The 19,150-nt window shown below is 38.5% G+C and overlaps 1 protein-coding gene across 1 annotated transcript in view; it reads right to left on the reverse strand.

The window, feature by feature from the left end:
• Nucleotides 1-6,462: 6,462 nt before the first annotated feature.
• Nucleotides 6,463-19,150, reverse strand: part of LOC307117646 (E3 ubiquitin-protein ligase TRIM39-like) — a 43,875-nt gene continuing 31,187 nt past the window's right edge. The window contains exons 5-7 of the mRNA XM_079802622.1: nt 8,496-8,646; nt 8,014-8,040; nt 6,463-7,399 (exon numbers count right to left, since the gene is read on the reverse strand). Coding sequence (XP_079658748.1) covers nt 6,855-7,399; nt 8,014-8,040; nt 8,496-8,646 — 723 coding nt within the window. The 3' untranslated portion in view covers nt 6,463-6,854. The remainder of the gene's footprint in view (nt 7,400-8,013; nt 8,041-8,495; nt 8,647-19,150) is intronic.

Here is a 19,150-nt window from a genome sequence, read left to right on the forward strand (position 1 = left end):
TTTAATGTCTATCGATATAAAATGACAGTATTCACGCAAGTCAGGGTTGTGAACTGCATTTAATACTGTCCTAAAATGGCCGGTCGCTTCGGCTCCAAGCCGACTCTGTATCCGTCGTCCAGCGACAGCGACGTGAGCGTTGAGATCGTCATGGACGGGGCAGGACCTCGTATCGCTGGAGACCGAGTGCGCATGCGCAGGTTGTGAGCGCGTTGTTTGTGTTTGAGCTCCGTCAAATTGATTCATAATCCTTGATTTCCTTCTTAACACTCGCTTACAAACGAATACTTTCTATTATTTACAGCGTGTGAGCATATCTCCGATACGATTCTCTATAAAAAACGGATTGCTTTGATATCGCTACTTATATCCGAACTTCCGCTACTAGCCATAGCCCGCTAGCATTGCACGCGTGGTAACTTGTTTAATGTTACACCCGGTAATCAAACTACAATTCGCCATCGTAGCACATCTGCTACAATGGCGAATAACTTGGATGTGTGTCTAATGTTACCTTTGAGTGCAGGTGAGGACACGTTCGAGCTGCATTCGGTGCAGTTGGAGTTGGAGTCGTTGGAAAAGCAGATTCGCGGCCTTCTAGACAGACAAGCTGTGCTGAGAGAGCGACGCTCAGCGCTTGAAGCATCGCGAGCCGATGCTCTCAAGTCAGTGGATAGTAACCTTTTGACTCCGACCTCGTCTACTCTGTGTGTTTCTCTGCACAGGACCCAAGCACCCAGGACGCGATCATCATCCCTGGTTTCGTTCACTCCGGCACCGACACAGCACCATGGACCCTGGGTGTTTCCACAGCGGAAGACGCGAGCCAGGACCAGAGCTAGGACCTCTCCGCCCCTCCCGGTCTTCGAGATCTCCACCCGGAACCGCTTCTCCCCTCTTCGCGAGACGGAACGCGGCGCTGTGGTCATTGGTACTTCCATCGTCCGGCATGTCCACGCTACCTCAGGTAAAGGCAAGGTTATCACTCACTGCTTTCCTGGTGCTCGTGTTCTCGATGTCGCTGCGCAGGTTCCCGAGATCCTGAACGGTGACGAGCGCATCGGAGCTGTCGTGCTGCACGCGGGGACGAACGACACCAGGCTGCGGCAGACGGAGGTTCTGAAGGACTACAGGAGCCTGATCGAGACGGTGCGCAGAACATCGCCTGAAGCAACGATCATCATTTCTGGACCGCTTCCCACGTACCGACTAGGGCATGAAAAGTTCAGTAGATTATTTGCTCTAAATGAATGGTTAATGTCTTGGTGTAATGAACAGAAGCTGCTCTTTGTAAATAATTGGAATCCGTTTTGGGAGCGACCTAGGCTCTTCCGTCCTGATGGCCTTCACCCCAGCAGAATCGGAGCGGCTCTTCTGTCGGACAACATCTCCAGAGCGCTGCACACCATCATATGACTAGTAAGTCAAAGTCCAAATCACAGTATTTGCTGTCCTAACTTAACTGACATAAGTACCAATGTAGAACATTATATACAGGGAGTGCAGAATTATTAGGCACGTTGATTTTCTGATCATATTTTTTTGTCTGGTGGATCATACAGGTGGTTTTTGTCTGACCCTGCTGACCCAACGAGCATTTCACTGTCCAATGGTCATGCCTTAACTGCAATGTCTAGTATTGCATTAGTATTGCATCCTTCTCATGGGCATTTAATACTTTTTGACTTTTCAGTCTGAGTTAAATCTCTTTTTTGGCTCAATTTATCTGTAAAAGAAAACATGCCTAATAATTCTGCACACCTGAATATAAGGTGATTTTCATTTCCAGCCTTCATGAACAATTATATATCACTTATACATTATTAAATACTAAATCAATAGTAGTTATTAGGATTACTGTGGTTTGGAATTGGTCAAATGTGCCTGGAAAAAAAATATGATCAGAAAATCAACGTGCCTAATAATTCTGCACTCCCTGTAGAAACTGTGTCTATTCCTCGTTTAGTGAGGTCAAACATTAAATCTACTGTAGGATCTAGGAAAAATCTAATTGTGATTAAACCAGAAAATCTCAATATTAGTGAACAAAAACAATTTTGTCCAAACTTAATTGATATAAGTACCAATGTAGAACATTATATAGAAACTGTGTCTATTCCTCGTTTAGTGAGGTCAAACATTAAAAATCTAGGAAATCTAGGATCTAGGAAAAATCTAATTGTGATTAAACCAGAAAATCGCAATATTAGTGAACAAAAACAATTTCTAAAACTAGGTCTTCTAAACATTAGATCGCTCACACCTAAGGCGGTTATTGTAAATGAAATGGTCAGAGATAATAGTTTCGATGTACTTTGCCTTACTGAAACCTGGCTTAAGCCAAATGATTATTTCGGTCTTAATGAGTCTACTCCACCAGGATACTGTTATAAGCATGAGCCCCGTCTGATTGGTCGTGGCGGGGGTGTTGCAACAATCTATAGAGATATTCTTAATGTTACTCAGAAAACAGGTCACAGGTTTAATTCGTTTGAAGTACTAGTGCTAAATGTTACGCTCTTAGATGTAAGAAAGAAATCCGTATTATCTCTAGCCTTGGCTACTGTGTATAGACCTCCAGGGCCCTATGCTGATTTCCTAAAAGAGTTTGCAGACTTTCTCTCAGATCTATTGGTCAACGTCGATAAAGCATTAATTGTTGGAGATTTTAACATACACGTAGATAACACAAATGATGCGTTAGGGGCTGCGTTTACAGATCTATTAAATTCCTTTGGGGTCAAGCAAAACGTCACTGGTCCCACTCATCGTCTTAATCACACACTAGATTTAATTATATCACATGGAACCAACCCAACCGATATAGATATTATACCGCAAAGTGATGATGTCACTGACCATTATATGGTAACTTGCATACTGCGTACTGCTGAAATCTGTCATGTTGCGCCACGTTATCGACCAGGCAGAACAATCCTTCCAACCACTATAGATAGATTCTCAAATACCTTACCTGATCTGCCTCAGCTGCTCAGTGAACCCAAACAAACAGATGAACTAGAGGAAATGACTAGCAGTATGAGCACCATTTTCTCTAGTATATTAGAAATTGTGGCACCAATTAGATTAAAAAAGGTTAAAGAGAAAACTAAAGCACCATGGTACAACAGTGCTACACATGTTATCAAGAGAGTAAAAAAACTCGTAACTTAGAGCGTAAATGGAAACAAACTAATTTAGAGGTCTTTAGAATCGCGTGGAAAGATAGTATGTCACGTTATAAAAAGGCCCTAAAAGCAGCCAGGGCTGAGCATCTCCGCAAACTAATAGAAAATAACCAAAATAATCCAAGGTTTTTATTTAACACTGTGGCTAGACTAACAAATAAACAAGCATCGCCTGAATAAAATATTCCGTTACAGTTTAGTAGTAACGATTTTATGAATTTCTTCACTGAGAAAATCGAAAGCATCAGAAACAAAATTGTAAATGTACAATCTTTAATGATGTCTTATGATTCAACCTCAATTATCACCCCTCAAGAACTACTACACCGCTTTACAACTATAGGACAGGAAGAGCTAAATAAACTTATCATTGCATCTAAACCAACAACATGTTTATTAGATCCAATACCCACTAAACTACTGAAAGAGTTGTTACCTGTAGTGGAAGAGCATCTTCTCAATATTATTAACTTGTCTTTATCTTTAGGTCATGTTCCGAGAGTATTCAAGTTGGCAGTCATAAAACCTCTCATTAAGAAGCCACAATTAGATCATAATAACCTTGCAAATTACAGACCAATTTCAAATCTTCCATTCATGTCTAAAATACTAGAAAAAGTTGTGTCCGCTCAATTGTGCTCTTTCTTGCAAGAAAAATTTCAATCAGGATTCAGGCCGCATCACAGCACAGAAACCGCGCTCGTTAAAATCACAAATGATTTACTTCTAGCTTCTGACCAAGGCTTGTATCTCAATACTAGTTCTACTCGATCTTAGTGCTGCATTCGATACTATAGATCATAAACTACTCTTAGATCGACTTCAAAATTACACTGGTGTTCAGGGACAGGCATTAAACTGGTTTAGATCGTATTTATCAGACCGCTACCATTTTGTCTGTCTCAAAGAAAATCAAAGATAACGTCAGTAGACTATGGGGTGCCGCAAGGATCCGTGTTAGGCCCTCTGCTATTCTCAATATATATGCTGCCACTTGGTAATATTATAAGAAAACATGGAATTAATTTCCACTGTTATGCTGATGACACTCAATTATATATTTCATCACGACCAGATGAAAACGCTAAATTATCTAAACTGACAGCGTGTGTTGAAGATATTAAATACTGGATGACGTGTAATTTTCTGCTATTAAATTCAGATAAAACGGAGGTATTACTTATTGGTCCAAAAAACTGCCCACAAAACCTCTCACAATACAACTTTAACTTGGAAGGATGTCCTGTCACTTTATCCACTACAGTAAAAGACCTGGGTGTTATATTAGACCGCAACTTGTCTTTCGAAAATCATATTTCATATGTTACAAGAACGCCATTTTTCCACCTTAGAAACATTGCTAAGCTACGTAACATGCTATCTATTTCTGATGCAGAAAAGTTAGTTCATGCATTCATGACCTCGAGACTAGATTACTGTAATGCTTTATTAGCTGGTTGTCCTGCATCATCAATAAACAAGCTACAGTTAGTCCAAAACGCAGCTGCTAGAGTTCTTACTAGGTCAAGAAAATATGTTCATATAACACCAATTTGATCATCTCTACACTGGTTACCTATTAAGTTCCGTATCAATTACAAAGTATTGCTACTGACCTATAAAGCCCTAAATGGTTTAGCTCCAGTGTATTTAACGGATCTTCTATCGCCCTACAATCCATCGCGCTCTTTAAGATCACTAAACTCGAGGTTTCTGGTCATTCCTAGGATATCTAAGTCCACTAAAGGAGGGAGGGCATTTTCACATTTAGGTCCTAAACTCTGGAATAGTCTTCCTGATATTGTTCGAGGTTCAGACTCGCTGTCCCAGTTTAAAACTAGATTAAAGACGCATCTCTTTAGCCAAGCATTCACATTATAAATACGTTTTAAACTACAGTTAAATCGGATCAAAAGCATTAATATTCTGAACAGCAGCTATGCTAATTATTTCCCATCTGCTTTTCTGTTGTTATCTCGGGACACTAGTTCCGAGGTAACTAGTTCGTCAGCTCCAGTTTGTATCCAGCCTCTCATGGAGACTTCAGATGCCCCAACACCTGTGATGAGACGACTCGATGCCTGTGAAGAGACGACTCAACGCCAGCGTTGTTATGGCCTAAAATAATACATGATTGATTAATTTATTCTAAAATTTCTCTTTAACATTCTCTTTCTAACATTTTTCAATGTACATTTATGAAATGCACTTTCTGTAAAGCTGCTTTGAGGCAATGTGTATTGTGAAAAGCGCTATACAAATAAATTTGAATTGAATTGAATTGAATTGAATTGAGACGCCAAACTCTCCATCGTCCTGAAGAACAAGAGCTCAAAGCAGCGCAGGGCCAGTCTGCTGTATGAGGAGCTGGTCATGAACTACACCGGAGCGATGAAAGACACCGTGAAGAAGGACCGGATTCCTGTCCACCTCAAACCACAAGAGATTGAGTGAGTTTGACTATTAAACTGACTTTGGATGTGCTTCTCTGATAATTGTGGCCCAGAATGTCTGAGATAGTAGTTGCACTTCTTAAAAAATCACTTGATGATGACGCCTGATTCAGATTCATCCCAAAAATGTTCAGTGGGGTTCAGGTCAGAGCATATAATGCGTTTGGTTACGTCACGTGTGAGAATCCATTGCGTTTAGTGTTGATGCTCAACCTGGTGAAACATCTAAAGGCGTCGTATTTAGATTCAGTTCATCATAAAGAAACTCTCCATCATTGATTGTGTTTGTGCTGTTTCAGCCTCTAGAGGACGCTGTGCTGGGGAAAGAGTTGACAGTCAAGATCCCGTTCCTGAACCCGCTGTCACAAGTGTTGAGGAACGTTTTGTTCCGTATAGAGGGATTGGGAATGCAGAGCGTCAGGAAGATCCCGTATGGGTAAGACTTTCAGTGTTTAACAGCAGTTTAATTTCAGCTGTGACGTGTTCATGCACTTTAGATTGGTTCAGAAACATAGATTGTACTGCATTAAATATGATATTTAAAGAGTGAACATCTTCCAGAGAGTTGATATTGTCTTTCTGTGTGTCAGTGATGTGGAGAAGCTTGCGACGGTTACACTGATGGAGAAGTTTGTTCCCACCGTCTCCGGCTCTCAGAAGCTCCTGGCATCGATGGACTGCCGTCAGCTCACTCAGGTGCACGCATTCACTGATATTGAGCTCAAACCAAAGGCAAAAACACTGTCATTGTGAAGCTTCTAATGCTCTCGCTTCTCTTGAAGAATATGCACTAGATTGAAGAGTCATCTACACTGAATAATAATATTAGTGTTTTCATTCACTATCTTTATTGTTGGATAAAAATCATTTATTCGACAATAAATATCCCACGTTTTATTCTTATCCTGTCTGTCTGTTGAAATGTTAATGTTCTCTAATGTGTTTTCATAATAATTATCTGTTTAGGTTATAATCAATATCAGTTCTAGAATTCAACACTTGTCTTTATTCAGATGCTGCAGTTATTACAATATAAACCAAAAACCTCAACATTTCACAAGACATTCAATATTAACAGCTGGAGAGAAAAGAAAGAAAATGACTTCAGAGATTTCCTTATAAAATAACAATAGAAACACTCTGGAAAGTTTTAAGGGCCTGAATATACAGTTCATTCTGCACTTGTACAAATTTTGGTTTTCATTCATATATTCTAATTCATTAAAAGTGAGATGATCAGTGGGTTTGAGTTTTTACCTTTATCATTACGGCCTGGGCTGAAAAATGGATAGAGTTTCTCAGTGAAAGTCTGACCAGTGAAAGAGTAGAGATGAGATCTGGACTCCACATCATAAAAAGAGACCAGACCCTCCTCATAATCCACAAACACACCCACCTTCTCAGGTTTCACTCTCAGAGATAAAGAGACAAGTGATTTTTCACAAGCTGAATATTCATTCTCATTCCTCAGAATCACAGCCCAGAATCCATCATCAGGAGTCAGTCTGATCACCTCCCCTTTCCTGTTAATGGATTCTCTGGCCACTCCTAAATCCCACTCAGTCTTTCCCTTCACCTGCACCTCATAGTAAAATCTCCCTGAACTGAATCCCTGCTTTGCCAGAACACAAACGGCGTGATCAAATCTCTTTGGGTTTTCTGGGACGTTCCGCCTAATGTCTCCATCACTGACTTGTTTTCCATCCTCAGACAGGATGAGATATGGATCCGCTGTATCAGGATCCAGAGTCACATCCACTGAGAGAGATCAGACATTATCAATCAACTTCAGAATCATGTTCAGATGTTCAGTATATATTCAGGGGTGCACATAACTCGTTTGGTCTGGTTCTCAAGGGCAGAAGCTGATTGGTGCTCACACTTATCCTACACGCTGACATCATCACTTTCCTCCTGACTGCTCTCCTCACCGTCTTCTTTTTTTGTCTTCAACATGGCAGATGATATTATGTTTATTTTTTAATTCGTTTTTTTTTTTTTTCATTTTAAGTTTTTGGGCTCTTTTAATGGTCAAATACATTTTTTGAAATCAAAAAGCATGTCTAAATTATTGAAATCTTGAAACTTATAAAATTTTACAATTTATTTACTAGTTACTAGTTACTTCATAGCTTAGCTTATATAGCAACAATACAATAACGTTAATATTTAGATATATATTGAATTTAAATTGTTTTTATTATCAAAATTAGATATCCAAATCCTTCTCCAGTAAGTAAACATGTGCAAAAGCGCTTTCCTTCACGTTTTCTGCTGAGCATCGTTTATTTGTACCAGTTATGAGCAACCCTGTATATAATACAGATTATTAACAGAAGTATTGTGAGTGTATTGTGTCAGTCACACTGTACCTGCAAACGTCTGAGCCCACGTCAACCCTGCGAACACAGATGACAATATAATGATGAATTATTAATATGAATAATTTCAGGTTGACAGTGAGTTTCTCTCTATTGGCAGCATCAGTGGTGTGTAGTGAGTTCTGCTGATGTGTTAGTGTTTGTACACGGATAGTTACATCATGTTGCTTACATGTCTCTAAAGTAAGTTACAGTAATAGTGTTTTAACTGATTATGACGCGAGTTAAATTTAAACTTTACATACACTGGGTTTAGTAAGTGATTTTATCACACCAGTCTAATGCTAACATGGCAGGTTGAAGTTATGTTGCAGTTATATTTATGAACAGTGTGATCTTTTGCAGACAGAGATAAAATAATTCACAGGTCACTGATGCTAAAAGGTTATTTAATCCATAATTTTCCTTGAAATTGCTTTTTTCCTAGACAGTTACTACAAAACAAATCTATACACTGTATGATATTCACACACCAGTTTGACAGAGTTTTTCATGTAGAGTCACATCTAGAGTTTTCTTCAGTTCAGTCAGAGCTGAAATCAGAGACTTCAGATTCACATCAGAGTCAATCCTGATCTCAGTCCAGTTCTTGCTGTGTGGACGACTGTACAGAGATGAGCTCATCTACAGGAGAGAGAGAGAGAGAGAGAGAGAGAGAGAGAGAGAGAGAGAGAGAGAGAGAGAGAGAGAGAGAGAGAGAGAGAGAGAGAGAGAGAGAGAGAGAGAGAGAGAGAGAGAGACTGACTTTGGGTCTTCTTTAATCAATCAATAAATACATAAGAGCCTTATTAAATCATCATAATAACAACAAACATCCCATCAAACAAAACTTTTGTGCCTACTTACAGTACATTTATACATACATTTATTTTTTTATTTTTTTATTTTTTTTTAAATATTAAGCAGCAAACACTCATCAACATCAACATCACAAATACAATGGTTTACAGCCCATTTACCTTTAAACATCTCCATATCATTAACCAATTTGTAATATGTAAACTCAATTTTAATACGAGATTTTAATAATCCCTTTAAGACAGACACAACATCAGTTGACCCAGCATCAATCATGCGATGTTTTCTTGATAGCCATATTGCCAATTTTGCCTGACCGAAAAGAAAATTTAACAGAACATGTACTTCCCTCCTACTTTTAAAATACTTTGGTCCATAAATAAAAAGTCCTGGAGTAAAAACTTCTCCTAATTTTTGAACCCACTCTTCTAAGATACAAAACAAGGATTGAAGTCTTTCACACTTTAAAAACAAATGAAAAACAGTCTCCTCCTCACTACAGAAAGGACAACCCACCCCTACCTCTGGATCCAGGTGTGCTCTGTGTCTGTTTGTAGCTATACTCCCGTGCACTACTCTCCACTGAAGGTCACCTGACCGTTTCTCAATGGGTAGCTTATACAGGGACCTCCAGCGTCCTTTAGGGGATTCACTCTGTAGTGTGTTAAGATGCCACACTTTCACACACATAGTGTAAATGTCTTTCTTATTCGCATCACCAAAGGCAGCCAAAAAAGGTGTCTTAAAAGACAATAGACAGCCCTCCTTCTCTTGCCATGTACCAGTCTTTGCTGACAAAAACAATTCTGGAAAGTCACAGTTATCAGCCTCTTCATCAAAAGTCTCCATTGCCTGTCGAAAGTCCTGAGGCAGAGACTCTAAAATCTGAGTCAACATATTTTGTGCCATCCTGACTGATTTTATTCCAAGTTTTGAAGCAAAATTTTCAGGGCTTATCCAACTTTTATTATCTTTTAAGTGTCCAATCTTTGTCATATTTGCAGCCCACATGGCTTTTCTGAAAGTGTCTGATTTAAAAACACTTGAGTCCAATTCAGAATTGAAAAAGAGGGGTTCCTCCTTCAGCCATAATTTTCCTGTGGTATCTGCACTCCGTGAAACCATAAAAAGTGTCCATGACTTTAAAATTGATCTGTAAAAGACACTCAGTCCACTTAAGTTCAGTTTATCAAAGTCCATCAAGAACAAATGGCGGTCCAGCCCCATATTTCCAGCTCTTCTTAGGAGGGCACAGGCCACTTCAGCCCAGCTCACATCCACTCCATAGAGCAGTCTTTGTGCCGTCTGCATTCTGAATGTCCTGAGTCTCGCTCTGATGTCCACCAATCCCTGGCCTCCTTCTTGTCTGGGGAGATACAGTACCGCCGCCTTCAGCCAGTGCTGCCCCGACCAGAAAAAATCCACTAGTCGCTTTTGTATTCCTTGCACTAGATCCTCAGGAGGTTCAAGTATTGTCATTCTATGCCAGAGTGAAGAAGCAACCAAATTGTTGCAGATTAGGACCCTCCCCCTATATGACAACTGGGGTAGCAACCATTTCCATCGAGACAACTTTGCACACACTTTCTCCAAGAGGCCCTCCCAATTTTTTTTCTTAAACTCCCCAAAAACACTCCTAAATAATTAAACCCTGCACTTCCCCACTGTAATCCACCAGGAAGATTTGGACCTTTGAAAACTCTACCACACCATAGAGCATCGCTCTTTCCCCAGTTAACTACTGCTGATGAGGCATTTCCATACAACTCTAATGTCTGTTTAAGCGCCTGAATGTCACTTTGATCTCTGATTATAACGGTGACATCATCAGCAGAGGCAGAGAGTTTAACAGAACAGTTTAGGGTGTTGATCTGCAGGCCCTTTAACTCTCTTCTCATTTTACATAGCAAAGGTTCAATCACAATGCTGTATAGTTGGCCCGAAATTGGACAACCTTGTCTGATTCCTCTTTTAACATTAATAGGGATACTCAAGCCACCACCCATTTTTATCATGCATGTCGCTTCGGCATATAAAAGTCTAATCCTTGAAATACATTTTTCCCCAAAACCAAAAGCTTTAAGAGTATCAAACATAAAAACATGATCAACCCTGTCAAAGGCCTTTTCCTGATCCAGAGACACCAGGCCTATATTAACATCTTTACAATAAGCATAATCAACAACATCCCTGATTAAATGAAGATTATCCATGATTGATCTATTTTTAACACAATATGACTGATCTTTTTGTACCACTTCATACAACACATTATTTAATCTATTTGCAAGAACCTTAGAATAAATTTTATACTCTGTACACAAAATTGCCACAGGTCTCCAGTTCCTTAAAAGTGTTAAATCTCCTTTTTTCGGGAGCAAAGATAAAACAGCACGTTGACAGCTAGTTGGAAGAACACCTTCACTAAAACATTTCTGAAGGACTTCAAAATAATCATGTCCAATTATTGTCCAAAATGATTTATAAAACTCGGCCGGTAGTCCATCCAGGCCAGGACTCTTGCCTGAAGAGAGACCCTTTACAGCCAGAGAGACCTCCTCAAAGGAGATATCAGTCTCTAAGAACTCTTTATTATCCTCAGATAACACCGGTAAGTCGTTTAGCAGCTCTCTTCTGCAATGTTCATCAGATATTTCATCCGTGTACAAATTAGAGTAAAACTCAACAGCAAGCTTTCGCATCTTCTGTGGGTCTGAAGTAACATGTCCATTATTGTCCTTCAATGAAAGCATCAATTTCTGCTGGCCCACTTTACGCTCTAAATTGAAAAAGAAAGTAGTAGGAGCATCCATGTCCTTTAGGGTTAAGTAACGACTTATTATGAGCGCTCCTTTAACCCGTTCATCCAGCATTAACCTTAAATGATTTTTCTTTTCAGTCCAACATTCTTTTAAATTTACATCATCATTGACAGTCATTTCCATTTCAATATCAACAATCTCTTTTTCAAGCCACTTTAAAGTATTTTTTAACACAACAGATGAATAAGCAGAACATTTCTGAGAGAAATCTCTTATGTGCACTTTTCCAACTTCCCACCACTGTATAATACTTTCAAAAAGACTCTTTTCTGTTTGCCATGCTTCCCAAAAAAGCTTAAAAGTTTCAAAAAACTCTCTATCTTTTAAAAGTTTAGTGTTAAAGTGCCAGTAACAGCTCTTCTGTGTGCTTTTAGACAGTGTGAACCCAACCCTAATGAGTTTATGATCAGAAAGTGTGTTAGGAATAATTTCTGTACTAACAACTCTATTTTTCAAGTTACGAGATATATAAAACCGATCCAAACGAGCAGCAGAAATCCTATCCTTACAGACCTTCACCCATGTATATTGTTTTACAGAAGGATTGTGTTCTCTCCATACATCCAAGAGATTCAAATTTCCTATAACACCAGCTAAAGAGGAAGCTGACGATGCATGAGCTTCTTCCCCATTTCTGTCAAGAGTAAAATCAAGAGTGCAATTCCAGTCCCCCCCCACAACAATATACACATCTTCATTTTCTTCTCTAACTATTTGTTCAAATTTCTTGAAAAGTAAACTCCTTTCTGCTCCAACATTTGGAGCATAAATATTTACGAACAAGAATTTAAAATTATCAATTTCAGCTTTAACGGTTAAAAACCTTCCTGGCTCTACTTCATTTTTGGATAGCACCTTAACATTTACAGTAGGAGAGAAAAGAATAGCCACCCCAGCACTTAAATTGGTCCCATGACTGAGAACATGCTCTCCTTTCCACCACAACCCCCATTTCACTTCATTACTAAAACTACTATGAGTTTCTTGCAAGAATGTAACACTCAATTCTTTTAGATTAATGATTTCAGACAAAACCTAATTCTTTCTCCCATCCCTCATCCCATTGATATTGAGAGAACCAACCCTTAAGATCTCCATAAGAAAATTAGAGAAAAGGAGAAAACAGATCAGATAGAAAGAGAAACTTTCAGCCATTATCATTATTTAGATTTTCCCCTCGCTTTTCCCATCCTTTTTCCTGATCTAACAACAGTTAAGTACTTTTTAAGACGGAATCTTTTCTGTTGTGAAAGTTCATCATAGCTACTTTTTTTCCCGAGCCCACATTACTGAGGCAATAAATTTGTCAACATCAGGGAAATAATCTGTCATTTCAACACCCGCCTTTCCTTTTGTTTTATCCAGAAACTAATTAATCTGCTCAAGGGGATATAAATCCTCTACAACTTTATCCTCTCTCATTCCATCATCAGTGTACTGTGATAAAGTCTCAGTCTCATCAGCCATATCTTCCTCAGAAACACATTTCTGTACAACATCATCATCAGCATCACTCTGATCATCATCATCATCATCACTCATCTTTTCCAGGTAGATAAACACATCCAGGTTTCTCCACACTAGCATTCTCATCTAGCTCACTCACCTCCTCCTGTTGCTCGTCTCCTCCCTCTGGAGCTTCTTTATCCTGCTCCTCAGTTCTCTCCTTTTCCGTGTTATTTACCGGTAACGTTACTTGATTAACTACATCATTTCCTTCATCACGAGATGTAGAAGGGCGCTGTTCAACTCTATGTGGACACATTAAACGCTTATGGCCCAAATCTCCACATTCAAAACACTTCAGACTCACTGTACTCGCATAGACCATGAAAGAATTCAATCCGTGAGAAACACGGAAAGAAACTTCCAAAGTCCTCTCCGGCGAACTGAGAAACATATAAACGTGTCGTTTGAAAGACAAAACGTGCTTTAATGCGGCGTCCTTACATCCGAGTGGGACTGCTTTTATAGGGCTGGCTATCTTACCAAATCTCAGTAACTCTTTCACGATAGCTTCATTAGATATGAAGGGGGGAGCATTGGAGACTATTACTTTAGTCGCTGGAGCAGATAGCGGGGTTACCGGAACAAACGTTTCCTTCACCCATATTCCGCTCACCGTCAGTTCACTAACGAGTAATTCCGTTTTCAAAAACACGACTATCTTTTTGTTCATCCGTGACGCCGAGACGATGTTTGCAAACCCAAGTTTCTGACCAATTACTAGGAGTAAATCCTCCACTGTCACTCCAGCCTCAGGAACACACCTGCAGCCATTCCGGAGTGACAGTGGAGATGTTCCCTGCGCGTGGGCAGTCGCCATCCCGGCAACTACAAAACGCACACACACGAAAAAACTTTTCTCCCTATACTAATAATTTTAAAATCACAGCGAAGGGAAAAAATAAATAATACATAAGCAGAAAGGAAACACCGAAAAACACCTCAAACACTCTCAACAACGCTCTCAACACGCGCTCAGCACCTCCACAAACTCCCAGCATGCACCAGAGAGAGAGAGAGAGAGAGAGAGAGAGAGAGAGAGAGAGAGAGAGAGAGAGAGAGAGAATTGAATTTGAAACCACATTTTATTACAATCAAGAATAAAACATTATTTAATTACAACATTCTACATTTAAAAAACAAACACTTATACATACATATTACCCACACTCTTTATACTGCCATTCATAAATAACATCATAAAAAATTCCTTTACTGCAACCAAAAAGCAAATATTAATATCCCTTCATGAACAGAACATAATACTTCTCCACTACACCATTTAATTTCAAACGATGTCAAATCGTTCATGGCTTTAAAAAAATTAAAATCTGTAATTATTCTTGCCTTGATAACATTGGAAAAAACAATCAAGACATCATGTCCAGAAATGTTTTCAATCTTATTCTTCCTGCTCACATAAATTGCAATTTTTGCTTGGCCCAAGACAAAATTTATCAGCTGACACACTGAAGCCTTTCTTTTTACATATTTAAAACCACAAATAAACACTTGCATAGAGAATTCTTCATTAACTTCCTTAAAAAAGGACTCTACAACAAAAAATAATGGTCTCAATCTTTCACAATACATGAAAGCATGAAAAACGGTCTCTCTCTGAGAGCAAAAAGGAAAATCAGAACTTATCTCTGGATTTATCACAGAAATAAAAGCATTCACAGCTACAACCCCGTGTAAGATTCTCCATTGCATGTCACCCGCTCTCTTAGGTAACGGTGGCTTATATAGTGCTCTCCATTGTGGTCTAAGATCACTACTAAACCCAATGACACTACGCCATGGTGTCTCACTCCTGTTATGTAAAACTTTTCTGTTAAAAACTTTCACACAATTTTTATACACATCCTTCATATTACAAGTATCAGCACTGAAACATACATCTTTCTTTTCCAAAAAAAGGACCTTCACAATCATCCAATTTTGGTGACAATATTAAAGAAAAGAAAAGGTCATCCTCCTTTGGTGTTATGACCCCTCTACAAAAGTCTTTGATGTTTTTCAACTCCTCTTCTCCAAGAACTGATCTCCACTTCATTATAAGTTGATGAACCAGTCTTTCAGATTTGAGTCCCAACTGTTCTGCCACCTTCTCAATATTGTCCAAGTTCGGTCCAGCAATATTCACTAAATGTCCCAATGTCGTAATTCCTGCTTTAATTAATAGTCCAGTGTTTGCAGGAAAAACAGAACTGTTAACTACATTTTCAAAACGTGTTCCATAGATCAGTGGTTCTTGAAGTAACCAAAACAAACTTGAATTTTGTCCGATATTAACATCAAACAGATTCCAAACCTTGAAAACATTTTTATAAAAAATTGGTGCCTTCAGTGTATTAATCCTTGAAGGGTCCATCAAAAACAGAGATTTATCAAGACCTAGTCCTCCCAGGGTCTTCAAAATCTCACAAGCAACAACCCTCCAGTTTGAAATGGATGAACCATATAAAAATCTGTGTATAAAACGCATTCGAAAAGCAGCAACTCTACTTTGTACATTAATAAGACCCTGTCCTCCTTCATCCTTAGATAAAAAAGTACACTTTGGGATACCCAGTGTAACTTTTCCCAAAAGAAATCAAGAATATCAGAGAGTAAACACAGAGGAGGGTCTACACATGCTAACCGATGCCACAAAGTAGAAGCTACAAGGTTGTTAATAATTAAAGTGCGTCCCCTATACGACATCTTTGGAATAAGCCACTTCCATTTATTTAATCTTCCTTTTACCTTTTCAAAGGCATCATCCCAGTTTTTTTTTTACAGTAGAGTCATCTCCCAGGAATACACAGAGATATTTAAACCCTCCCATAGACCAACTTAAGTTGTTTGGGAGCTTTGGTGCACCCTTTAACCAATGTCCAACCAACACTGCTTCACTTTTGGCCCAATTTACATTAGCTGAAGATATTTCTTTAAAATCATTTAAAATATCAACCACTTTATCAATGTCTGTTTGGTCACTGATTAAAACCACTACATCATCAGCATAAGCTGATAGTGAAACATTTTTACCAGAAAAAGGTAATCTTAAACCTTTAATGTTTTCTCTAATTTTACATAAAAGAGGTTCTATTGCAATAGAGTATAACATACCAGACAAAGGACAACCTTGTCGGACTCCTCTTTCCACTTTAAAAGGAGCACATAAGCCACCGTTAACCTTAAGAATACTTTCAATATCATTATAAATAACCTTAATTTTTCCAATAAAATCCTTATTAAAACCAAAAGCCTCTAATGTTTTTAAAAGATATTGGTGTTCAACCCTATCGAAGGCCTTCTCCTGATCTAAAGAGATTAGGCCAACATCCATCTCCTTCGTTTTAGTCAAGTCAAAAATATCACGAATGAACGAAATATTATCAAAAATTGACCTCTCTGGGATACAATATGTTTGGTCAGTGTGAATCACCTGCTCTAAAACCCCTGAAAGTCTATCAGCAAGGGCTTTAGAGAGTATCTTATAGTCACTACACAGCACTGACACTGGTCTCCAACATTTAATTTCTGTGAGGTCCCCTTTTTTTGGTAGGAGGGTAAGCACAGCTCTACGACAGCTCAAAGGCAATTTACCATTTGTAAAACTGTCATTTAAAACCTCGAGTAAGTCCACCCCCACTACAGACCAGAACGCTTTAAAAAACTCGACCGGCAACCCATCAATACCTGGGGCCTTCCCAAGTGCCATACTCTGAAGTGCTTTTTCCAGCTCTTCCAAACGAAGCACACCACTAAGATCCCCATTAGACTCAACAGAAACTTGAGGTAATTTTTTACAAAAGGCATTACTTATATTTTGTTCTTTTAGCTCAGTTTTATATAAATCTTTATAGAAACTAGAAATTCTTTTCCGAATTTCATTAACATCAGTCAGCATTATCCCAGATTCAGATCGCAAAGAGTGAAAAAACCTTTTTTGACCATTCTTTTTCTCTAGGCCAAAGAAAAACTTAGATGGTACATCCATTTGGTCCACGTTTTGAAAACGTGACCTAATCAAAGCTCCCCTTGCTTTTGTTTCCAATAAATCATTTAGTTTGGATTTTTTCTCTGAAATACCCCTCATAATGGTCATTTGACCATTAGATTCTAACTGTTCTTGCATTTTTACAATTTCCATTTCTAAAATTTTCATTGATCTATCTATATTTACAGTAACATTCTTGGTGTATTGTTGACTTAACTGTTTAATTTGGGCTTTTCCATAGTCCCACCACTGCTGCAATGAGCTAAAAGTTGACTTTGAGTCTCTAAACTCCTTCCAAAAAAATTCAAAAATATCTTTAAATTCTTTATCATTTAAAAGTGCATTGTTAAAGTGCCAGTATGCACTCTGTGGTTTTACACAACTCAAAAAAACAGAACATTGAACCATACAGTGGTCAGAGAAAGAAACTGGGAAAATGCAACAACTTCTAAAAACATTACTCTGATGACTATAACAATATAATCTGTCTAACCTTGCCGAAGACACAAACCTATCTCTGATATGTGTCCAGGTATATTGTCTACAATCCCAATGAAAAGTCCTCCATATATCACTAAGTTCATGTGTATTAATAAGTTGTATAAGCCTTTTACGTGACAACATGTGTGGTTCAAGGTGATTTCTGTCTATGTTTTTTTCGGTACAATTAAAATCACCACCAAGAATTAAAATATCATCATTAGAACACTTTTGTAAAGCCAAACATAAGGAGTCTAAAAAAACTATTCTGTCTGTAGTTGCAGTCGGAGCATATACACACACAAAAACAAAAACTTTATTCTCAACAACAGCTCTAATTTTTAAAATTCTTCCTTTTAAAATCTCATCCACCTCATAAGAAACAGGAGTAAAATTTTTGGAGAAAAGTACAGCAACTCCAGCACTTAGTGAATTATTATGACTTAAAACAGTGAGCCCATCCCATTCCATGGCCCAATTTGCTTCATTTTGTACGTCACTATGGGTCTCCTGAAGTAACACAACATCAAGATGTTTATGTTTAACCAACTCGTAAATCTCTGCCCTTTTTTTGCTATCCCTTGCACCATTCACATTCAGAGATGCAATATTGATGTTAGTCATGTTGGATAATATAAACAACAAAAAAATGCCCCATAATAGCATTACAGCAGGGACCATGGAAAAAAACATTTTAAACCCCATCATTGTTGCCTACTTCCACGCTAGCTTTTCTCACAAATTTCTTCAGTCGGTACACCTCTCTATCAGTGAAATACCCCTCACTCATTAGCCTCCGGGATCTTTCTACAAATAATTGAGCATTCGGGAAATGATTTTCAACATTTACATTCCGCTTATTTTTTGTAATTCTCAGAAAATGTTTAATGTTTTGAACATCATAACCCTGAATCCGATAATCCGACTGAGAATAAACACTACCAGAATCAGATGAATCTTCCTCACTTTCCTCTTCTTCTCCATTTGACAACTCATTTAAACCTATTTTTTTCACTGTCTTTACGTTGTCATCACCTTTCATCCTTCTTTTCAAAGGCACCTTGAATGACTGTAAATCCACTTTTTCTGTGATAGAAACATCAGAAACCACTTCCGATAATTTCCTATCACATTCAGTAGGCCTACTACTATTCTGCATTTCGCCTTCCACCAATACAGCCATTTCTTCCATTGGTTCTTCAGACCCGGAAATTCTGTTCTCCATGGTCTCAGATACACTCTTATCAACAGCCACATTAACCTCTGCCTCTTTTTCAGCAACCTTTTCAATATTCAAACTGGCCCTGGAAACCGCTGATTCCACCACTGCATCTGCAGATGTCTGTGGTCTAACCTCATCTTTCCCATTTTTATCTGGGCATGTACGCACCAAATGTCCTATTCTACCACATCCAAAACATCTCATTTTATCAGTAGTTGCATAAATCAGATAATCAAAATCATCCATTCTAAAATTAAATGAGACTTCAAGTTCAGCATTTGGGCTATCCTTCAACACCATGTACGCATATCT

Source organism: Gobio gobio (assembly GCF_949357685.1).
Source record: "Gobio gobio genome assembly, chromosome: 21".
Classification (NCBI taxonomy): domain Eukaryota; kingdom Metazoa; phylum Chordata; class Actinopteri; order Cypriniformes; family Gobionidae; genus Gobio; species Gobio gobio.